General features: G+C 35.9%; 1 protein-coding gene across 1 annotated transcript in view; it reads right to left on the bottom strand.

Moving 5' to 3' along the window:
* Positions 1-2395: 2395 nt before the first annotated feature.
* The window catches only part of LOC142322980 (uncharacterized), a 410052-nt gene continuing 386669 nt past the window's right edge, over positions 2396-25778 (bottom strand). The window contains exons 8-9 of the mRNA XM_075362075.1: positions 17470-18773; positions 2396-2880 (exon numbers count right to left, since the gene is read on the bottom strand). Of these exons, the coding sequence (XP_075218190.1) occupies positions 2550-2880; positions 17470-18773 (1635 nt within the window). The 3' untranslated portion in view covers positions 2396-2549. The remainder of the gene's footprint in view (positions 2881-17469; positions 18774-25778) is intronic.

Here is a 25778-nt window from a genome sequence, read left to right as displayed (position 1 = left end):
ACAGAAGTTAGTAGAAATGAGCTATAAAGAAAAATGAAAGTAAGTTATATAAACAATATATTTAGCGCAGTAGTTTTTTTATTATTATTTTCTATTGTTTAAAAAACAAATCAAACAAAACAAGTGAAAATTTTAACTACTTTTACTAAAATTTAAATGAAATGGAATTTAAAACAAAAAAGCTCACAGACACAAAAAATTAATTATAATCCGTTACAAAAGTAAATTCTATAAAAAAAGATTAAGCAATACTTTGTTTTACGATTTGATCAATTTTTATCTATATAGAAAAATAGTGAGAGACAGAAAGGGAGAGACAGAGTGAGAGAGAGAGAGAGAGAGAGAGAGAGATTGTGCGACTGAGTAATACATTATTTTCGAAAAGCTTTATTTGACGTTTAATTATAATGTCAGATGGTTTTGATTAAACTAATGCAGTTTTAAATTAAAAATTACATTGTACACACTATATGTATTGATTGTATACAATCAATCCGACCGCCAGATTACTTTAGTTGATATTTTATAGAAAAATGAAAGAGAATTTAAAAGTATATAAACGATTATTTTGTATATATATTTTTCATTTAAAATGTAAAAAAGTGACATCAAAAGATTGTAATTTAGGGTAAAAAAATTCATTTTCAAACAGCCCATATATATTTCTTTTCCTAATATGTACGTTGCAATCTGTTCAATTAGTGAACATTAAGCAACTCCCCCCCCGACCTGTGAGAAGAGGAAAATATGTATATGTAAACGTTGTGTAGTCTTGTACAGACTCAGGCCGACCATTCCTGAGATGTGGAGTTAATTTAACCCCAACCGCCAAGGTACACCAGTATTCATTCACTGTCTAGTATTCAAAACCGTATAAAAGCAACTAACTTTTAATAGGATTTGAACCTCAGATCCACAACTTCGAAAATCAGCTGTAAAACACCCTGATTTGCGACCTAAACAAAACCGGTGGACTTGGATTAAATATATGACGAAAATATTAAAATCTTGAATTTTGAAATAATTTTACGTAAAATAAATGATAATAGTTTTATAAATAAAAAAAAATTATTTTTAGCATCAAACGTAGGCCGAGTGGAAAAAATTAGAAATTTGTGTCACTTTTTTTTAATAATGGTCAAACACGTTTGCTTCTTCAAACAATGTAACAAGTCTATACATTCTATTTAATCAATCATCATATGTTTAATAAACAAATAGAAATGAAATGAAAAGGAAGATTATAAATCTTTAATATAGATATATAAAAGAAAGGAATAAGTCTTTGATATATATATATATATATATATATATATATATATATATATATATATACACACACACATAACTCAAAACAACGGAATTCAATTGTTAATCAATCATCATCAGTAGTTATAGAAAAAAATAGTATAAGATAAAAATGCGAAAAAAAAGAAAATGAATGAGTACAAAGTAAGAACAAACATATACATACACGTACTTATATATTATACGTATACATTCGTAAACAGGTTACATGAGAATTTTTTGTAATTATATATATATATATATATATATATATATATGTGTGTGTGTGTGTGTGTGTGTGTGTGTGTGTGTGTGTGTGTGTGTGTGTGTGTGGTGTGTGTGTGTAAGTAATTTTTACTGCGTAAGAAATAAGATAACAATTTTATAGTTAAAAAATAATTGAAACTGTATTTGGACAATTTTCGTAGAATGTGAAAGGTTAACTTCATTATGCCCTAGATTACTTAACCTCAGGTTCAAACTTAGGCTAATCCTAGTGAAGAAGAAATTAAATTTAGTTTATTTAAGCTAATTTTGTTTCTTATTTAATTTATTGTAAATTTCCTTTTTATACTACTTGTATTTACTTTTAATAATTTATTTATTCTCTTAATGATGATTGTTTCTGTTAAAATGCTTATCAAATTATTTTTTTTTTTGTAAATAGTTCTTAGCGTTTCATATTTGTGATTTTATTTCAATAATCGTTTGTTATAAATTAATTCTTTGTAAATCAATTTAAAAGAAAAAATATATATATAAAGTTATATATAAAGACAACGCGTTTATCGTAATTTAAATTATTTACACACAGAGATAAGATAAATCACATCGGTGGCTCAGTCAATGCAAATTTCTAAGTTATTTCTGCTAGCGTCCCAAATTCTAGAGCAAGATCAAGTCTTTTGATTACCAGTGATTAAAATTTAATTTATAGTTTTCGTTAAACCTTCTGTTGGATTGAAATGAAACTGAAATTAAAGAACAGAAAATGTATAAACAAAAAATACACAGGCCAAAAGCATCAATAAAATGTTGCACCATATTTATGAAAAGTAAATACTATAAACAAACATTTGGCAAGGTATTATTAATTTAATCTATAAAGAATAAAAAAATATTTTTAAAATTAATCAGTCTATACGCAATGAGTATTGACACAGTATTTTAGGAGGTATGGGACTAGGATTTTGGTTGAGCTTTAGGATAAAAGATGAGTCCTGCGGTTGTCACACCGTGGTCTCCATTGCGAGCACGCTTTGTCAACACAGGCTGTCCTTACCGTCTAAAAACAGGTCTTCGGCCGATGCCGGATATCTTTTTCCGACCGCATCACCGTTGTGCTGTGAAGATGCACGGGCTGCAGCATTTTTTTTACGTCGGTTACGTCGATGCTGGCGGCATTTTAAACAGGCAGTAGCTGCAATAAGAAAAGTAAGGACCAATAATGCCGCTGCGCCGATTGAAACATACAAAACTGGAATTCCGAACTGAAAGGCACAGTTCGACTCTTGTTCATCGTAACCAGATGGACAGTGTACAACTCCATCGCACCATAATTCAAAGCTGATACATGCGTTTAACTCTGGACATCTGCAAAAAAATCAACATAAAATTAATTAAATTAAAGAACAAGAAATAAAAATGAAGATAATCTAAAGCAATTATTATATCAGTGTCTTTTAAAAATTAATACCGTGAAAATATTTAGCGTATTTTTCATAGGGTTAACAATTATGGTATGTCAAGGGAAAATCCTTTATAAATTGATTATTGTCATGAAATTTACTGGTTTCTACTCTGCGAAACCAAATATAATTTGCGATAAAAAAAAAAAAAAATATTAATATCGCATAATTTTTACGGTAAAGCTTTTTTGATTCAAGTGACCAAATTTTTTTTACTGAGTATTTTTAACCTTTTAGTAATTTTACTCCAAATATTTAAAATTGATTTATTAATATTTAAAAAGCTTATGGTGAATCTGAAATAAAAATCTATCAAGAGTAAAACTGGGAATGTTATGCATCCTTTACTGGCTTTTTTATACTATATATCAGCCTATTATAATATAATATAACACATATTATTGCAATATTATTTTATTTTTGAATTCTGAAAATACATTTTTTTATTTCTAAATATAGCTTCCAGATATTTCATATCCTGCAATACATTTTAAAACTTATAATTTTATATGATGTAATAAGCATAAATTTTATCCTTAAAAGAAATAAGTAAAAATTTAACTCCCAAAAAAAATGTTTCGTAATTTCGTCATTGAAGACATTTTAAAGTTAATATAGTCAGATGAATTAAAAGTAAATTTCTAACAAAAAGTAAAATTTCATTCATTCCATATTACGTTAAAAAATTAATTATAAGATTAATAATTAATTTATAACAGATATAAAACAGATTCGTACATGATGGAACGGTCGATTGTAACAGTTGATTTTTTATCTCTATATACAAGTACATCGTACAACTTTTCAAACATTTCGTTATTCTATATCAGTATTTAGTGTTTATAAAATTTTATTTAGTTATAGTAGAACACTATAACTGGCAGTTAAGATTCGTAATACTGCATCGTTGTTTTTATTACCATAAAAGTATATTGTATACCATATAATTACAATATTTAGCTAAAATATTTATTTATGTAGCTATAACATTATTTCTGTAGCAAAATACATAAAATGAAATCTACGTATCGTTTTTCGTTTCTTTGTCACTGACATATAAAACTCTGGTTTACAAGAGTTTTGTTGCACAGATAATTTTAATTTATTACACAGACATAATCTTTTAGTTAATAGTAATTTATTCTTTAATAATATTGTGATACACCTGTTTTTAATCATTATTTATTTTTATTTGGTTACCTCTTAATACGGAGAACTTCATTTAATAAAATATATATATAAAAATGTTAAGTTCGTTTGTGTATGCTTAAAAAACTCAAAATGTTCTGCACCGATTGAGCTCAAATTTTAGCACGATATATAACCCGCATCAAAGATTGTTTTCATCTATTTTTAATAAATCTATCTGTCTTTTTTAATTTGTACAGTTTTTTAATAAATAAGAGGCTAATAAATCAGATGGAAATGTAAACAAAGGAAAACCAATCAGATCAATGCAAGATGGCCGCTGTCAAACACAACGACCAATCATAAAGAGCCCGTATGGCCTTTCCAATGTAAACAAAATCACAACTGATTAAGTAAATAATTTCTTTGAATTATATTTAACAGCTAAAACATCTGTATTTTATTTTTAAAAAAATACCAAAACAAAAAGAAAAGCCACCAAAAAGGATGACTTACAGTAAATAAATAAAACACCCAACCTTCTTATAGCCCAGATAGACTTAAGACTATGCAAACAAAAAAGTCGAAATAACCAAATACACAGAAAATAATATTCCTACATAATGACCAAAAAATCCTTTGTTAGGTTAAATATTCACTTTTGTCTGAATTTACGGAAGGCATTTACAACGAAGCATTGATAAATATTGAAGACAAGTGCTTAGCTAATCCAAATAAAGTTCTTAGTCAATTGGGAATGCCAGCACCCACCAAAGCTGCGATTGCTTCATTTGATGTGGATTTACGCCGTAAACAGAGTTACAACATTGGTGATCTTCAGTCATATGTCCGTCCAATCAAACATTCCCAAATTAACGCGTGAACAGAAAGGCATTTATGATCGCATAATGCAAATGATAAATGACGGAGTTGGGGGACCTTCTTCTTGGATGCGCCAGGAGGAACTGGGAAAACATTCCTCATTAGATTGATTCTAGCAACGGTTCGATCAAAAAATGACATAGCCTTTGCTCTTGCTTCGTCTGGAATACCTGCGACATTGTTACCAGGTGGAAGGACTGCGTATTCAGCTCTGAAGTTGCCATTAAACATGCAAATCATCGCGACTCCCACGTGCAATATTTCTAAAGCATTCTGTATGGGAAATTGTAAACTGTATTACAAAATTATAAACTCATTGTTTGGGATGAATGCACGATGGCACATAAAAACTCGCTTAAAGCTCTTGATCGATCGTTACGAGATTTGCGTGGAAACGTTCAACGATTCGGGAATGCTTTGATATTGCTCGCAGGAGATTTTAGGCAAACATTGCCTGTAATTTCTCGATCGACACCAACAGACGAAAAAAATGCTTGCCTGAAATATTCAACACTGTGGCGACACGTACGTACATTGCAGTTGACTACGAATATGCGTGTCCAGTTGCAGCATGATCCATCAGCTGAGGTATTCTCGCGACAGTTACTGGACATTGGAAACGGACAGCTGCCAGTCGATGAGACGTCTAGACGAATATCATTTCCTGATAATTTTTGTAATTTAGTAACATCGAAAGAAGTACTGATCGAAAAAGTATTTCCTGATATTCAAATTAATCATAGAAATCACGATTGGCTCAGTGAACGAACTATCCTTGCCGCAAAGAATAAAGATGACTATCGACTTAATAATTTTATTCAATCCAGAATTCAAAGTGAGGAAATTACATATAAGTCGATAGACACCGTTGTGGAAACAGATGAAGTAGTTAATTATCCAACGGAATTTTTAAACTCACTTCATCTGCCAGGGGTGCCACCACTCATATAAAAATTGAAAATAGGTGTGCCAATTATCCTGTTGCTGAATATTAATCAGCCAAAACTCTGCAACGGCACGCGACTTGCAGTTAAGAAATTGATGAATAACGTAGTGGAAGCAACGATTTTAACGGGCCCTTTCAAAGGTGAAGATGTCCTCATTCCTCGAATACCCATGATCCCGACCGATACACCATTTCAATTTAAAAGATTGCAATTCCCAATCCGATTGGCATTTGCAATCACAATCAATAAAGCTCAAGATCAATCTTTAGAATTGTGTGGTTTAGATTTAGATGCGGATTGCTTCTCACATGGACAACTGTATGTGCGTGTTCCCGAGTCGGCAAACCAGATAGCCTTTATATCTACGCAGACAGTGGAAAAACCGAAAAATATTGTATATCCACAAGTATTGCAAAATTAAACTTCTATGAAACGTATGCTTTGTTTTGTTTCTCATTTCTCATCCATGTAACCACAATGTACACAGCGAAGCGTGGTGGGTACAGCTATTTTATAAAATAAACTTCTATTATTTTATTTTTAAAAGATAATTAAAATTATTTTAACAATAGGGACAAAATATTAAAGATTTACAAACAAAATTATTAAGAATTTATGTAAAACTTATTAATTGTATATCCTAGTTACAAAAACAAACTATTATTATTAAAATAAAAGAAAACATTAAAACTACTACGTTAATAAAGTTAATTTGAAACAAACACAAATCTAATATAATTAATAGAATTTAATTACATACCTTAACTTTTAATTAAAAATATTTACCGTAAATAATGTATTTTTAAACAAAATTTATCATCTAACATTTCATTAAATCTTTTTTAAACATATTTTTTTTCAGAAATATTTTTAAATGTTAAATCTTAAAATATAATTCAATAATTTTAATATAATACATAAAAAAAACAGATAGTATATGATTAAAATACACTTAAAAAAAAACAGCTATATATCTTTTTAATATTGAGTAGATTATTTCTCAAATACAAAAAATTACTACTTGACAATATTTTTCGTTATTCAATTGGTATAGATGTAAAATTTCTATATTATGAAGTACTTCTAAGAACTCGTAACTTCCCTTGTGTATATTGTATCTTTCTATAACCATGTTACATCTTTGTAAATGAGTTTGAATTTTAATAATTTGCTTCATTATAACGGAATGGAAGGATATCGGAAGATATTTTTCTCCCCCTATTAATCACAAAGCCTGGACATCGGTCTGTTGCTGCTTTGTCTTTATATTTTTTTTTAGTGGCGGTTACATATTTGTTTTTATTTTAAGATGGACGGAGTTGAGGACTGCAATCCGGTTCTTTATAGAAAGAGTTTTGAAGTATTTTTACTTGGGTTATTCCTTGGAAGATCAGCAAGATGTTTACATTATTCTCCCGCCGCGACTTCCCTTCAGTTCGTCCCATAAAGGCCTTACAGTGCTAGTACCTTTCGGTCATGTAGTAATGCGGATGATGGAGCTGCAGTTTTCAGAGAATGCAATGTACTCCCTTCACAGAAGTAATCGCTTGTGATATCTGTAGGCTAATAATTGTAATTTGAGGGATAATGAATCTAGATTTTGTACATTTTTCATAGTCCAATAAAACAATTTGAGCAATCTTGTAATTCATTCCTTAATTTCTTGACTAATGATATATTTTATAATTACATTTTTCATTTAGAAAAAATATAACTGAAAAATAATATTAAAATATACTTATTTAATTTTACTTGAATTTGCACCTACGTGAAACGGGCAAAGAAAATAATAGAAATATGCCGTATTAAATACCTTATTTTGTTATTATTGTTTTAAAACTAGGTATTTTTGGACGAATTTTTGAAAGAAAATATTTCAGACGGAAGTGGAAAGCTATTTAAGTCAGCAATGGCTAGGGTTCACGTAAACACCATCGGTTCGAACCACCCGTGTCGTCGGAGAAGAAGCGGAAGAAGAGTTTTGAGACCGAAAGAATTCGTAGTGGTGCGAAAAGTGTACAGAGATCTGCTACCAAGAGCTATTCACCCAAGCCCAAATATTTAGTGATTATTACGGAAGACGGAAAGTTCAGGGTAAGACCTATCCTAATCGCTTGTGAGATAACAAATTGCGCTGGATGCCCAGTAAAAGAAATAAGAAAAACTTTCAACGGGCTGTATGTCGAAACGACCAGTGATATGCAGTCGACTAAAATTCTTGGGCTGAAAAAATTGGAAAGTTTGCTATACGAGTTGATCCTCACGGTACCTGCAATACCTCAAGGATTCCATCCTTGGCTCTTGTAGTGAAAGGTTGTGTTTTATTGTGCTCTGTGAATTGTCAGTTGTAACCAGTCCAGCCAGGTGTTCAACAGTTCTTCTACCTGCGTCGCCAGACAATGTGAGAAGGGTCTGCTAGGACATCAGCCGGGCGGCCAGCTACCTGGACTACAGGCCAGTCACATTAAGAAAAGGATAATCCTTTTCTTAATTTTACTTTTATCCTATTCAATATTTCTAATAATGTAAAGTGAACTCTTGTAGTCATTGTGAATACATTAAGTAAATAGCCTATTATTATAGGACTATTGTGCTACTTTTAAAATAATTTTATTTTTTAATTGATTTTCTTGTCAGTGATTTTATTTTACAGCAAGTGTAGATTAAGAAGTGTAAATTAAGTTTAATTTTAATTTTTAAATTTTTCTTCCTTATTTTCCTCAATGGAAGGAAAAATAAGGCCTCCTCCACCCCGTTCTCCCACCACGGAACTGTCCGACGGTGGAGAGGAAAGCGGGTCTGGCGCTAGGAAGCGCCAGAAACGCCGGGACTCCTATGGAGGCGGAGCCCGTAGCGGGCTGCAGCAAGGCTGCAGCAGCTGCCAACTCGCAGGCTGATGATGGGGCCCCATCACAGCCTGCTACCGTCAGGCGGGAGAAACTCCCGCCGATAATGCTGGACTGCCCGAAAGAGTGGCCAGCATTGGCGAGGGACATAAAGTCGAGGATTGGGGGGCGCCTGGTGGCTAAAAGCACCGGGCTCTCGATAAGGCTGCAGCTGGGCAGCGAGGCGGATTACCGGGCGGTGCAGAGTTTTCTGCACTCGAAGGGAATCGCCTTTCACTCCTTTCAGCTCCCGAAGGACAGGGAGCTGAAGGTGGTTATACGGGGGATCCCCTATGGGGCTGCCCCGGAGGAAGTAAGGGAGGAACTGACCTCCCTTGGCTATGAGGTGGTTTCGGTTAAGAAGCTCCTCACAAGGGACGGTCGGGAAACCCCGACCTGCCTAGTGGCCCTTAAGAGGACCCCTTTGGCCCGGGCCATTTATGACCTTGGCAGTATTTTTTACTGCAAGGTCGCAGTGACTGCATTTGTGTCACGAGGGGGGCCACCCCAGTGCCACAGATGCCAGAAATTTGGACACTCGTCCAATTACTGCCAGAGGGCCCAGCAATGCGTAAAGTGTGGTGGAAACCACGACACTTCTGCCTGCGTCAAGCCGCGTGAGGAACCAGCCTCATGCGTCAACTGTAAGGGGCCACATCCGGCCAATTACAGGGGCTGCCCCTATTATAAGGAGCAGACAAACAAAGTCAAGGGACTTAAAAAGCCCGCGACTTTGGACGGCCGCAGCTGGGCCCGTGTTGCCGGTGGGGGAAAAACAGTCCCCAAACCGGAGGTGCCGGCACCTGTGGCCAAAGCGGTCGTGAAAAAAGGGGAGGTACCCTCCCCAACACCCGCCAAGCCAAAACCGGCGGCAACCACCAAGAAGGTGGTGAAACAAAAGGCGGCGACAAAGCCGGCCCCGGCGAAGAAGGCCAAGCCTTCCTCGACGGGAAAGGCAAAGCCGGCCCCGGCGAAGAAGGCCAAGCCTTCCTCGACGGGAAAGGCAAAGCCTGCTCCGGCTGGGAAGGCCAAGCAGGCTGTTAAAAACACTGTGGCCCCGCGCCCCACCAAAAGGGCGGCCGCGCCAAAAGGCACCCCCAGCGGCAATCCGAAACCGGCTACCCCGTTGGAGACCACTGGCATGGACTTCCTGTCGCAGATGACAGTGAAGGATATCCTGCCAGATATCATGATGGTTTTGCCACGCCTGCTCCAGGCAAAATCTCTCAAGGACTGTATTCAGTCCTTAATAGAGTGCCTCATGGCTGTACTGTCCAGGTATGGTTAGGCCCACCCTCAGACTCTTGCAGTGGAACGCCAACTCAGTAGTAGGCCGGACGGAGGAACTATGCCGTCTGGCTGAGGATCTACTGATAGACGTGATACTGTTGTCTGAGACGTGCTTGAACCCAAACAAGCAACTGACCCTTCGGAACTATTTTACATATAGGACGGATAGGCCAGTTCGACCCGGATCTCGCACCTCTGGTGGAACTGCGGTTTTAGTCCACAGACGCCACATGCATACGCGCGTTGTTCTTCATACAAACGTGATGGAGCAAACGTGTGTGCATGTGGAGCATCTGGGCACGGTGTATCGGCTGGTTTCGGCTTATAGCAAGCCGAACGACGCGGTAACCGGCGCAGATCTGGATGCCGTGCTGGAAAATTGGGATGGGCCCGTGATACTCATGGGCGACCTCAATGCCAAACACGTGTCATGGAACAGCATTCTGACAAATCCGAATGGCAGATTGCTGTACGAAAGGGCGAGAGCCCGCCGCTTGGTCGTCGTAGGCCCTGAGGTGCCCACGTTCGTGCATCGCTCAGGCAGATCTAGGCCTGACGTGCTGGATATCGCAGTCATGAAGGGGGGTACCCTCCCATTCATGATTGAAACGATAGAAGACCTCAGCTCGGACCATTCCCCTGTCCTGTTGGAACTAGGTCAGGCAGGGGGTGGCCGAGATCCCCCGCCTATACCCCGAAGGTCAGTCAACTGGAAAAGGTTCTACGAGACCCTCCAGCGGGAGTACAGGCCGGTAAATCCTGAGCTCCTGAACACCCCGGAGGAAATCGACGACACTGTCGGGCGCGTCACGTCGTCAATGACCGAGGCCCTGGCAGGCAGCTCATCGGCCAAAACTCGAGCAGTTGTTCGAAACGACCTCCCTCCTCATATCTCCGAAGCCATAACGGAGAAACGACGACTGAGGAGGAGATATCGAATCACCCTGTCCCCCGCTGATAAGCGGGCCTTTTATAATCAAACGGACAGGGTAAAACAACTGCTGACAAGCCATCGAGAGGATTCGTGGAACGAATACCTCGCCTCGGTCTCTGACGACATCTCCTCGGTGTTCAGGTTGAACAGGAGACTGCGAGAAGGGAAGAAGCCTCGCCATCCGGTTGTGGGGCAGCGAGGTTTTCTTGCATACTCGGAGGCGGAGAGGGCCGAGGTATTCGCCGATACCTTGGAGGAGCAGTTCACTCCAAACCCCCCTCCCTCCCCGAACGACGAGCACACAACCGAGGTGGAATCCTTTCTTGTAGATTATTTCTCACAGGTGGAGGACGCCCCTCTAGAGATTGACCAAGTCACTGAAGCGGAAGTTTCCGCAGCCATTAAGGCCACAAGCCCCGACAAGGCCCCGGGTGTCGACGGGATCAGCGCCCGTGCATTCCGGAACATACCGGCCTCCGTGATTACAGCAATTTCGGTGATATTCACGTCCATTTTGTACATTGGATATTTCCCGAATTGTTGGAAAACGGCCAAAGTCGTATGTTTACCCAAACCGGGGAAAAGTTTACTTTTCCCACGGAATTATAGGCCAATCTCCCTGTTACCGGTATTGTCTAAGTTGTTCGAGAGGATTTTTCTCGAAAAACTGAGGCGATACAAGGAGGGAGAAGTGCGGCCCGAGCAATTTGGGTTCAGGGAGGGTCACTCAACCACCCTCCAACTGGTAAAAATAATAGACGACCTTGACGGAGGCCTGAACAGGAAACGGGTGACTGCAGCCGTTTTTCTGGATGTGGCCAAGGCCTTTGACAAAGTTTGGCATAGCGGGCTGCTTTATAAGCTAGCGCGATTGGCGATCCCGTACCGCTATGTCAGACTGATGCGGTCATATCTGCTAGACCGACATTTTGTCGTGCGCGTAGGGGAAACGATTTCCTCTACCAGAGAAATAGCCGCTGGAGTTCCCCAAGGAGCAGTACTTTCCCCGTTCTTGTACACCTTGTACGTGAACGATATGCCGCTGTCGGAAGGGATCAAAACGGCCCTTTACGCAGACGACACGGCATATTTCTACGAATCCGCAAATGTGGATTACGCGGTCCGGAGGCTCCAAAGGCAGCTGGACTTAGTGGAACCGTGGCTCGACATGTGGAGAATCAGGGTCAACGGTGAAAAATCGGTGGCCGTGATGTTCACATGCAAGACACGAAAACCGACCAGAGAGCTGGAAATCTCAGGGGAGAAAATCCCTTTTGAGAAAACAGTTAAGTACCTGGGGGTGGTGTTGGACGGGCGGCTTACCTTCGGCGAACATGTAAATTATGCGACCCGGAGGGCTAAGGCCGCCAGAGCCTCGCTATACCCAGTGCTGAACAGTGCCAGCCCGTACCCACTGGCAACTAAGCTCCTCATTTTTCGGCTATACGTACTGCCGATTCTAACATATGCTTACCCGGCATGGGGGGCAGTGTTGAGCTCCTCGCTTCAAAAGAAGATCGAGGCCGTCCAAAACATCGCGTTGCGGACGATCTTTGGAGCTCCGTGGTTCGTCAGGAACGCCACTCTCCGATCTGATGCGAGATTTCAATCCGTGTCCGAGGTGGGGGTGGCGCAGGCGCGCAGACTGTTCGGGAGAGCGGCTGTGTCCGAACACAGTCATCTTCGGGACATCTGCCGAGAGGACCCAACTCCGACAGTTGTAAGGAAGCGGCCTCACGCCGTACTGGACGAACCACCGTGATGGTGCGGTGCGGTAGCCGAAAATCGACAAACCAGGCTTAGGGGCCTCCATATCGCATGAGCCATAAACGGAATAGTGCGTCAGACGCGTTTCCGGGGTCGCGAGTGAAAAGTTTTCGCGAGTTATATAGTTTGAAGACGTCAAACACGGTAAGTCGCGCATAAAACAAAAACGCGGTCTAAATTTAAAAAAAAACTTACAGTAAGACAAAATATCCCAGCAATTGCGACTCCTCCGGAAAAGGGGACGCATTGCTCCCTCCTTATAGCTAGTGCCCCGTTGTGGCGTATTCCTGCTAGCCTACTAAAGAGTTAGCACCGAAAGGACTTCAGTGGACGGTCTGAAGGGGAATTACGTCGGGAGGACAGGCTTTATAAGCCTAGCCTTCCGCGGTCGGCCCATGAAATGGGCTCGATAACGCTGGTTTAACAACGGATTGGAATGCAATTAAATCCGTCTTAAATTCACTAAAATAATAATAGACAAAACTTGAAAAATTAGATCCGAGATTAAAAAAAATAACCCTTTTAAAAACAAGCCAGATTAGAATGATCCAGCAGCAAGGGACTCTGTCCAGGTTCTGCGATAAAGTAGGGAGTAATAGACTCCTGCCAACTTTGCATTCCATTCCATTCCAATACCTCAAAGGATGTTGTCATCTGTCGAGATAATCTGTTGAGATCTGCTCAATTGTTCGAAACAGGAGATTGTAGAGGAGTTGTCGCCGCAGGGAGTGATAGAGAGCTGAAGACTGAGCACGAGAAGGAATGGCGAACACCTCGGTGAAACACGTTTCGCCTCTCATGTTTCACATATAACAGAGCGACCCTGCCGGAGAAAGTACGCGGAGTAATGCACCCTTTGGATGTGAAAAAATTTGTGTCCATGAGATGATTTAGGTGTCAACGTTTAGGCCACACCGCGGCTTGATGCAAAAGACCGCAAATATGCAAGTGTGGGGAAGAGATTCACGAAGGGGGATTATGCAAAGATCCTTCTGCCTGCGTAAACTGCAAAGGACTGCATTCATGCCGTTCAAAAAACTGCCCTGTTTACAAAGATAAAGTAGCTATTTAGGAAGTTAAAACCGTGCAGAAAGTGAGCTATTTCGAGGCCAAGATAAAGATTGTAAACAGCCGTAATCCTACATCAACAACTTATGCTCAGACAGCGGCTACTGTTCCTATTCCAACCGTGATCCAGACCAGCTCCTTGGCAAGCTTGCACTTACTTTGGCTACTATGATAGAGAGAATAATTGACAATAGAATGAAGTTTCTCACTCAAGGAAGTTATAAGATCATCGTCAAATATATAGCCACCAGGTAATACGTCGACTAAGAACAAAAGCACATCTTATCAGAGGAAGATATATAAGACAGATAATAAACCAAAAGTTAAAATTTAACTACATAATATGTCAGATGAGCCTGTGAAGAAAGCGATCGATTTGGAGTCCACTAAGAAGTCTCCGAAGCCTTATACATCTGAGATGGTCTCATGAAAACCACAATCACCTAAAACCAGACGAGGGGCCTGTCTCCCCTCTGACTGAGGCGGAGATTTGTGACACTCCTGTCGTGGGGGTCTACCCGATTCCCACTTCTCAATCGGCGTCAACCAGGCGCCAAACCATGCCTGCCAACGTTTACCGCTTCGATGGCCTCCAATTTGGAGGCCGGGAGCTACATGGCAATGATGTTCTTATCCTACATGAAGCTGGTCCAAGAATGAAGAAGAAGAGAGAAAAGGATGGCTGACATAGCGAACCATGATTAATTTCTTAAAAATAATCGAGTCGATTCTTCAGTTGAATATCAATGGATGTTTGTCAAACATCTATGAGCTCCAACGCTTGGTACATCATGGAGACCCAATTTGTAAATGTCTGCAAGAAACATATTTTCGACGAGATGAAATTTCCACTTAAGAAGATATAATAGTTATCAGCGAGGCCAACTGCAAAATATAAGAATTAGAGGCGGAATAACTACATTAACTTCAACTAGAGCTACCAACGAAGCGGTTGATATAAACAAAAATTTGTAAGCGGTCGCAATCAGAATGAAGCGCTGCTGCAGTGTACCAAATTTTGATCGGAAGAAAGATGACATAACATGATTATTTGCTCAGTTTTCTCCACTCATACTAATAATGGGTGACTTCAACACACACAATCCTATTTGGGAGTCGGATCGAGTAGATCCCTGGGGAAGAGAATTGGGAAAGTTCCTATTAAATTCTGATTTTATTGTTTTAAATGATGGCTCAGGAATTTTTTTTAATGCCTGATACAAATGACGTCCTGTTTAGATTTGCCATTTATAAGTGCATCAATAACATCGAAGACGAAATGTCCAAACGAAATATCCCTTCTATAACGTAATGACATTATGCCGGTTTCAGAATTAAACCCGGCTTGTACGGAAAGTGCCTGTGGCATATCTGATTCCGCTGTTGTGTATTACGTCTAACTTTCTTAGATGCGACTTTATAATGAATGAATTTGTAATAGAACCGTAATCGTGCTTCGATTGAACCAATACTTTATATAACCGCAGTAATTTCTCTTTATCTGAGCCCCGATTGATATTTTATAACCATTTAACCATGTATTAGAAGTTTCTTACGTCTAATAATCAAATCCTTTATATACAGTCCCCAAGTAAGGAATTTATCTAATAGTAGATCTAAAAACCGTACATTATTTTTATGTTGAAATGAATCAATGGTCAAAACTAAGATGAGGAATCCTTTTCCTACAGAAGTGTATATAGCTCGTTTTCTCTGATGAAAATTTGAATTCGTTATTCTTTGCAATTTCATTGAGAGCATTTATCGTTAGTAGAAATTTATTTATACTTCACCATAGCTGTATTACAACTGGCATATACGATTGCAAGATCATCAATGTAGATGCTTTTGCTGATTTCTTCTGGAATGGCGCATACCAGTTTATTAATGGCGATCGTAAACAAGGTACCACTCATCGGTGAGCTTTGTGGTTTGCCATTTCGTAAAGTTTTTCTGACGTGTACTCATTTGTAATCCGTACTTGAAAAGTACGATCATTCATGTAGTTGCCAAGTAATACCGGTAAATTTCCCCGAATGTCCCTTTCATGTAGTTGAAGCATTATTCCACGATGCCAAGTAATTTCATTTGTTATGAAGCAAGTTATTAAGCTTCACACTTATTGGTAAAGATATAAGGAGACAGACATAGATAATCGAATGTTCTGTTTAATAAACCATTTTAGATCGTAATTTCAAGGAAATCTTTTTATATAACCACCTCATTGTGTTTTACCTGTTATTATTTTTTTTTTTTAAATTTGAGACAAAAATATTAAACTTATCTTAGTATATGTATTTTAGACAGCAACTCAAAAACCAACTTAGAAAATCTTTACGTAAATATCTACAATTAAGTTTTAATATCATTTATAAGTTGGATTAATTAATTTAAATGGTATTAATGGCTTTTACATCTTCTACTGAATACTTATCTGTAAATAAATGGTTTAACTTTTTGAATTGAAGCAGGTAGAGTAGGAAGATTTTCATTTAACAGCACGTAAAAAGTAATTTCATTCTTCCAAGAATAATTCAAATTTTTTGGATAAAAGTTAGACGATAAAAAGATTTTTCAAATAATAAAGATTAAATTATATTAAGAAAATTATTGAATATTGTAATTTATTACAAATAAGTAGAAATTAAAAGACTTCATTACTCAATATGGGTTACTTAAGTTTGGTTTACGAAAGATAATACCTAAGTTTGATCGTTATTTATAATTTAATAAGGAAGAGTTACAGTTACAAAAAAATCATATCACCACCAAAGTTAATGTCTATATTTCTTAACTAACTTATTTAACTTTAATAAAATAAACTTAGTTTTATTTAAACTGCAATTTTTTTTTTTTTAAATATCCATTCAAGTTTATTAATTAATTAATAGCTTATTAATTCGTTTACTACACTTGAAATTTACATAAATGGATTATCTGTGTAGAAAATTTGCTATATAGAACTGGAAAGACAACTTTTGAAAAGCCTACATGCTCTAAAATAATGCCTTAAAACGAACAAAGATTTGATGAAGATAAAGATGAACGTCTTCATTTTAAAAGAATTTACTTATGTTAATCATGGATTTTTTTTTAAGTTTTAGAAATTTTAACTAATACATTCAAAAAAAAAAAAAAAAAATTGTGTTCATTTTTAAATATAACAAACACCTTTCTTTTTTTTGGTAAAATAATGTATTTTAATGATTTTCTACAATTTTATAAGTCTTAAACTTATTGTTTTTTTTTAATAACCTAAATTTAAATGAATTTTTTTTCTCAAAACAGAAAATTTAAAAATAAAAATATATTCTGGTTAAATTTTATGCCAAAAAATAGGTTTTTTTTTTAAATTTTTACAACCGTTAAATAATATTCCAGGAATGACTCATGGGTATGAGGAACAGTAACAAGCTATAAAGTAAATAATTACTACTATTGGAATAATTCAATAGTACTACTATTCTGTCAATAATTTGTAAGAATTATTTCAGAAGAAAAATAATAAGTTTTAAAAATATCCATTTTATAAATAAAAATTTATAAAATGATTTATATACTGTAATTTACTAAATAAAAATTTTCTCACTTACCTATATGGACAATCCAAATGTGTAGAAGAAGACATGACAAATGAACTAGTAGCAGATAAAAGCGGTCTTTTAGATACTTCCATCCAACTAACGGCATAACTTCCTGGCTCTCGATCGACTAATTCCACCACAAAACTTCGTGCGTGAGGTGTTAAAAGACTTAATCCTGTACTGTGATTCCATCCTTCTGAAAAAACTTCGACTACGCGTAGATCATTTCCTTCAGAAGGGCAAACTACACGAGGTGATCTCATGCCGGAACCGGCGTAAACTAAAATTCTATTTAACGTTTGACATTGAAACGTTTCACTTCGCCATCTATGAGATGGTAATTCGTAACCGCGAACTTTTAGGTATAGAAAATTATTTGATGTATCTTCCGGTTCGATTAACCACGGATGATTTTCACAGCCTGTTGTATAATATGATTCACCGATGTTGCTTACTAAACCTTCTCTTTTTAATAAGTCTTCGGATAATATAGCGTTTTCTTCTATTTTACTTCTCGGTGGGCTTTTTAACAAAACATCACCGCTAGAACCTCTTAATTTTCGTGCGTTTTTTAACAAAGCACAATCATCACTATCCGTATCAAATATACCAGAAACGAATTCGTATTGTCCTTCAAAATGAAAGTCGTTAAAATCTTGTGTTATATTCATAAACGTTACTGTAAAATTAACTTCGACTGTCGAACCGATTAATGTGGTTATCACGATGGGATCAGTAATTTTAGAACATAAACAATCTCTCGGTAACTGTATCTCCTGCCACGGATATTCAGATATCCACAATTCTGCCGATGAATTAGAATTAGGTCCGATTACGCATTTCCATCGACCGGTTCTAGAATCTTCTTCGGTAACGCAAGGTCTATCTCCAAATCTCGCTCTAGTAAACGTTAATCTGACTCTTTCATTCGATTGAGGTTCAAAACGTAAAATACAACTTAAATTATGAGAACCACCGCGTCCGTAATAAAATACGCTTCTTGGTGATTGAAAACGACCAGTATTCGGTGATGATATTGACATAAATGCTCTATCGCATGGATTATCTGAATTTCTTACGTGTACACCTTCTAATGATGTATCGACGAATTCATATCGTAGCATAAAACTTAAAGGAAATAATACTGATCCTTGTCTTAGGAACTGTTCAAGAGTTAATTCTGGGCCGGATGATACATAACTTTCTGCTAAAGAACATGGTCTTGTAAATCTTGACGAATTACTTAATAATGTATGATCACACAATCTTGGAACTTCATCTTTACAAAATTCTCCCAGTAGACTGATATTTTTCTGAAACAAAAGAACAACAAAAAGATTGTTATATTGAAAATATTTTAATAATTTTTGCCTTATAAATTGATTATAAAACAGATTAATTAACAGAAAACTAATTTCTACAACAATTTTCTCGGAAACTAATGGAAGTAGAGTTTTTTTAAATTTTTCATGTAAGCATGCATGTAAAATCACACATTTTTCTCAATAATAAAAATTTGTGTCCGGAGAGTTTTAGTGTAGCATTACTTGGTCTTTAAAACGTAAACATGTTCGGTATCTTTCGTTAGCCGTAATTAATTATATATAGCCGTAAATTATGAAGTTTATCAAAACCAAATATATCAAATATTATCAAAACCTGACCTAATTGTATATGATTACCTTTCATTATTTTAACAAGAGGAATTAGTTGATATATAAATGAGTTTTCTCAGTATAACTTGAAAATACACAAAGAGCACGTATTACAATTTTTAGAAAATTTTTCTTGAAATTAATAATATTTAAACCATATTTATAAATTAGAATTCCCCCCACATTCAAATTACTAAGTATTTCTGTAAAGCTTTGAATGATTTACTTTATTTTAAATACCTAACCATGTTAATTTTCATACATATAAATTTATTATAAACAATTTTCATATTTATTTCAATTATTTTTAATGATGTTTAATAAATTAACCCATTGAAACCTTTGGTCTAAATTAGCATTTTGTCTTTTGGATTAAGTGAAACGTATTTATAAACGTTAACAAGAAAGTTGTTATTCTTTCGTGGCATTGATTATTTATTCTTATATAGTGTAAAAAAAATGATACATGAAAATTAAAAAAATTCAAAAAAATTAATATTTAAAAAATTTTATCAACTTCCTATCCCCGATATTGCCTTAAATATCTTTTTTGGGGGTCACTTGCACTACTACTACGCTTAGGAAGAGATGCCAAATAATTTGGTTAAAAAATATGCAATAAATTAAAAGATAGTTTTTTCGATTTTTGGGGAAAGGGGAGATTTGGGGGCAAAATATTTTTTAAAATAGTAAAATATGCATGTGCCCATGTACTCAGATTAATATAAACTGGAGTTATGTTTGCAGAAATTTTGAGAAAATTGATCCTAAAGAATCTATCTACCCCACTCCCTGAAGACATTGACGCAAAACTTTAACCAACAAATTGCTGCATATAACTAGTCTCTGTACCAAATTTCATCAAAATCGGTTTATCCAGGCAAAAGTTATTAATCTTTATACACGCCAACACACACACACATATATGAAATTACCCTCCACCTATTTTTGGGTTTTTTGTGATGAAACTTCAAGAAGTGCAATGAAACCCATATCCCATTTTTTGACTGATTACCATATTTCCTTCTTGCATTTTATTGCTTTAGAGCTATGATATCAGGAAAGTTAAACTTCTATTCCATTATTAAATTAAAAAAAATAAATAATTATGTTAATTTATAACAACAAACATCAAAATTATATTTAAACTACTTCATAAAATTATTAAATTAAAATAAAAAATGTATAGCACATATATTTATTATAAGCAGAACATATAAAAACATAGTGATAATAATACTAGCTTGATTTAATTGCCAGTTTTATACGTTTTAAAATTTTGAACGTGATGTTGAATCTAATACGTGATAAATACTTTTTTTTAAAATTAATGAAATAGGAATCGCTTAAACTTCATATAATACTTCTGAAGCAAGATGACACAGATATAATCTAAAATAATTTTTTTCACATCTCTGGTAAACAGATTTGGATATATACATTCAGGACTCAACCTCAACCTGTTTTAATAAGGATTTTGATGTTTTTTCTTAATAATACATTTTTATGATAAAAGCTCATTTTATCAAGATGGGCAAATCGGACCCAAATTCTTTTTTTACCAACATTTTGAGCTTTTTCCGGATTTCATTGCAAATAATAAATAATTAAGAAATTAATATTTAAACATTGTGTAGCGTATTTGAAATGAAAATCTATCAAAACCCAGTGTAAGGAAATTATATAACTACCAAAAAACAAAATTATGTAACTCTTTTAATTTCCCATCTAACGCTATAGCAGAGATATAGTTTAAGAAGGGACAGTATTGTAATCGTTCTAATTTGGGCATTGCGGTTTTCACCGGATCTTTACGTTTTGATAACTAAGGAACCCAAAAAACTCAAAAACGGGATGGAAATTTTTCGGATGTTTGTATGTACGCGTGTGTGTTCCGTGTCGCACCCTAAATCACCTTATATCTCCAGAACTACTCGACCGACTTTTACCAAACTTGTTGAGATTACTTACATATATGGGGCATTAATGCCATTTAATTTTCAACTTAAATGGTCAAGGGAGTGAAGCTGTAGAGCAAGGTCACCCTCAGTATCTCGAGATTTCGCCTAATTAAGGTTTTATTTTTTATAGGCACATTTGTTAACAATTAAAAAATAATAATATTACCAAAAAAAACATTTTTTTTGCAAAATCGCACCACCACTCCAAAACATTCTCTAAAAAAACTAGCGGCTAAGTAAGTGGGTACACTGTGTCATTAGTACCCCCTCTCACCACAAGAAGTACTAGTGTAGCACTGAAGTAAAATAACTGACTTTACTAGGACTTGAACGCTGGAACTCTCGAGTTCGAAATCAACTGATTTGCAAAGACGCCTTCACCACTAGACCAACCTGGTGGGTTAATTACCCTGACCTGTAGATCAGAAGCCTAGCTGCAGACAACACGGCGCGTCCACAGTTTTAGGGTAGGAAAAATACTATTAATGTAATGTTTATTTAAATAATCTAAAAAGTAATCACGGACATCTTAGTTAGGGCAGACATCTTAAGTAGTAGAGCGTAGCATTTTAGGTGATGTGGGAAAACATCTAAGAGGGAGGGATCAGTGCTCCTATAAAACGCCAAAACTATGATAAGGATACTGTAACAAAGCTAAGTATAAGCCATTTTTAAATAAATTGACGTATCAATAATGTCTTTGAGAAGCAGATAGCCATTTCATAACAGGATGGTTTGTAAAGAGAGATAAACAAAAAAAAAATAATTTTTGAAAGAAAATAACAAACTTAATTATTATTAATTAACAAAATGAATTAATTACTATATAATTAATGATAATATTTATCAGTATTAAATATTTATCATGCCTACATATATTCTCGTATAAAGTATAATGTCATCTGTTGAGGCTAAATCAAAAAGTCAGATCGAGTATTTTGTACATAAAATAGCTGTCATTTTAATTATCTGGTGCCCGTAAGTATGCATCATGTGCACGTGTAATATAGAAAATATATTATATATTTTAATATTTTGAAAATTCAATATGTCAATTTATCCTTGTGTTTATATTTATAAATTTGCCATCTTTGATAAACAAATGAGACAGTTATTCTTAAAAAATATATCAATGTATATCCGTAACAAACTGGACAACGGATAACGGCTACTGCCGGATCTGGGTGTGTGTTTGAAGGCAAATTAATGCTTCCGGCTTGCCAAACCTGACGTAGCTGCAATGTAAGTGTAGATGATTCCATGTCGTTAACTCCGTCCTGTTGTACGGGGTTCCGGTGTAGGGCAGAGCTCTGGAGGTGGGACGCAATAGGCGAATCCTAGAAGGAATACAGAGAAGTATGGCCCTAAAGATCACCTCGGCATACGCCTCTATGTCGACTGAGGCGGTCATGATTGTAGCCGGAGTACCGCCGTTACAGCAACTGGCGAGGGGTGAATTTAGGGAAGAACGCTCACGCTGCCATGATGTGTGACTGGCAGAACAGGTGGGATGCGTCTACAAAGGATAGGTGGTCGCACCGATTGATCCCCGGGTTCTTACCGTGGGTCGGAAGGGGGTTTGGTTAAACCAACTTCTGGCTCACGCAAATTCTGACGGGGTGACGGGGGATTAAAGACCTATCTGCATAGACGGAGGAGGGCTGAGGATCAGTATTGCCCGTATTGTGAGGAGCCTGATACGCCCTAGCACGTTGTGTTCCAGTGCCCTAGATGGGAAGCACAGCGGTGAGGGTGTGTGGCGGCCACCGGGATGAGTAGCCCGGAAGATGTGGTTGAAGTCATGCTGAGAAGTGACGTCAACTTCGATACAATAGCGAGCTACGTGGAGGGGGTCTTCAGGGCCAAAGAAAGGGTAGCAAGGGGGTGTGAGACAGCTCTGCGTGGAGCCGTCGTCTGTCCGTGTTTACACGGGTGGGCGGCGATGCTGAAGCGTAGGGACTCTCGAGACCCCAGACTGGGTAGACGGTTAGTTGAAGAAAGAAGCGGAGACAAGAAGACCTGAGAGCAAAAGAGAATTCCTAAGCATAGATGAAGAAAGGAACCAAGGTGGGAGGGGGTAAAGTACAGCCTCCTGCGGAGCCGTGGTTCGTTCGCGCTTGCGTGGATGGGCTACGGTGATGATGCACGGGGACTCTGGACGCCCAAAATTGAAGGTACCTCCTGGGGCTATGCAATGTTTAATTGTGAATCCGGTCTCGAGAGGGGGAGATCGGTGAGATAGGAGGTTTAGTAGGTAGGGCGCAGACACACATACGCACTCTTAATAACATCTTGCGTAACCTGTTAGCGAGTCTGACACTTCGCCCGTAAATGGGATTCCTACGACTCTGTGATAACAAAAAAAAACAAAAAAAAAACACCGATATCCACGATCTAGAATTCAAATCCAAATAAAAGCAACGACCTGTATTAGAATTTGAACCTGAGAACTTTGACTTCAAAATCAGCTGATTTACGACGACGAGTTTACCACTAGACCAACCCGGTGGGTTAAAATTAAATTCGTTGACTTATCCTTGTGTTTATATTTAAGAATGTTCAATTTTTACTAATAAGAATGGTCATTTTTTCTGAAAAAAATAACAATATCCACCTTTACCAAACCAGAGCTATTTTCGTATAACTTAACATACAATACTTCGGTTAACGAAGAAGGGTTTTATTATGCTTCCGTTGCCATTATTAATAAATTGCCAAACAATTCTCCCCTCCAACTTATTTAAAATAGAAATTAAATTTTTTTTACCAAAACAATATTACACTGTCAATGAATTTTTAGATAATACTAATTAATAATAATTATTTTTTTGTATGTAGCATTTAACGTGTACATAAATAAGTGCTCAAAATAATTTTTAATAGCACTATCTGATCTATAAATTATTTAACTGTAATTTTTTATGTATAATCAATTTACCTTTACATTATTTCATGTGCTTATATACTTAATGAGAATTTTAATCACATGTATTTTATTTTTCATATAATTGCTTTATATAATTTATATTATAAAGACGCGATTTAGATTATATAATGCATTATTAGATATCAATCAGAATAAAATATATATTTTACTATTTAAAACTGTTGAGGGTGCCGAGTAATTGATGGTAGATATGGACTGAAACAAAAAAATAGCCTTATCTATTTCAGATTTGGAGTCTTACACGGTTGAATTTGACTGAACACTACAATTGTATTTTGTAAGGAAATTTCTTTTCCTCATTCCTTTTATTCCTTTTTTATATAAATTTTAGCTTCCTTTTAAGTAAAACATTAAGGAGATAAAGTAATCTACTGGTCGGATTTCCGGGTAGGGGCTACTTAAACTATTAGAAAATTTAAAAATGATACGTGAAACAAGAGATAATTAAGGATTAGGATGTAGTCAATATTTTATAATTAGAAGATTAATTGAGAACAGAACAGGATGATTTAAATGACTCACGACTCCAAAAAATCTCTTTTTCATAATATTTTTTTTTTTATAAAAATGTTTTAATTTCAAATAAACAAGTCACAATAATTTAATAATGTGAATGAATAAAAGGCATTTCTTACAATAAAGTGAGTTCGTTCGTTTTTTTTCTGTTTAAAAATATACGTTGTAATAATAAGAAAAATGCTGGTTTATATTTTCAATTCAATCTGTAAACACTTGTTGAAGACACGACTGTACTACGTATTGTACTATTGCTCTATACGGTACTGAACATTAGTTATGTCCTGCACATTCAATTTAAGCGAAGTGAAGTGACTATATATCGATTCTTGGTAAGAGGGAAATTGAGTTGCAACCCAATTTCCGTAAATTTTCTCTTATCTCTGTTACTATTATGAGTATATTTTCCAAATTGTTACCTACGACATGAACCTGTTTTGTATTGTCACTAGAACATTTATAGCTTACTTAAAAAATAATATTCTTCAGAAGCTGCTACTTAACTATAAAAATTATTTTATATGCAATTATTATTTTTAAAAAAAGTTTCTTTTCCTTTTTAATATAATTCTAATTGTCATAAAACAAAACAACGTTTCTTCAAAATACTTTCTATAGTGCAATTAATTTCAAATTTATTCTGTATATACAATTAAAATTTTACTTTTTTTGTTGATTTAAACAGAAAAGAAAAAATGTAATTTATTTATATTAAAATACAATTGAATAAAAATGTTGCAAGTATTAAAAGGTTGCTAAAAAGCAGTCGAAACATTGTTAACCGCATGAATAGAAATTCCATTAATGATAATTACAGTATTTCTACTGCCGATAAAGGTAAATTACTGGTTGTTTTATTAGATAAATTCTCATAGAGATTGAATTCGTTTCCGTAAAAATCTAATCGTACTGGTTTTTTTTAAAGCGTGTTACTAAAATGCTTAGCTCGTTATCATTAATAAGCGTTAATATTTATTATGGTTGAATATGTCATATAATATATCACTGGAAGCTACCCCAAAAATTCAAGATGATTTTTCAATACAAAATCTGGGCTGTCAGAACGCAGTTTGGTGCTCATTAATATGAATCATAAAGACCGATATTTAATAAATTAAAGATTTTAACTTATTCATGTGTTTAAATATATAAATGCGTATCGTTTGGCTAAAATCAGTGGTTATTTATTCTTAAAAAATAACAATATTCACTTTTATCAAATCGAGATGACGGAAGTAT

This window comes from Lycorma delicatula, chromosome 4, assembly GCF_047948215.1.
Source record: "Lycorma delicatula isolate Av1 chromosome 4, ASM4794821v1, whole genome shotgun sequence".
Taxonomy (NCBI): Eukaryota; Metazoa; Arthropoda; class Insecta; order Hemiptera; family Fulgoridae; genus Lycorma; species Lycorma delicatula.
The sequence above is the reverse complement of the archived record's forward strand: the minus strand, read 5'-3'. Positions and strand labels throughout refer to the sequence as shown.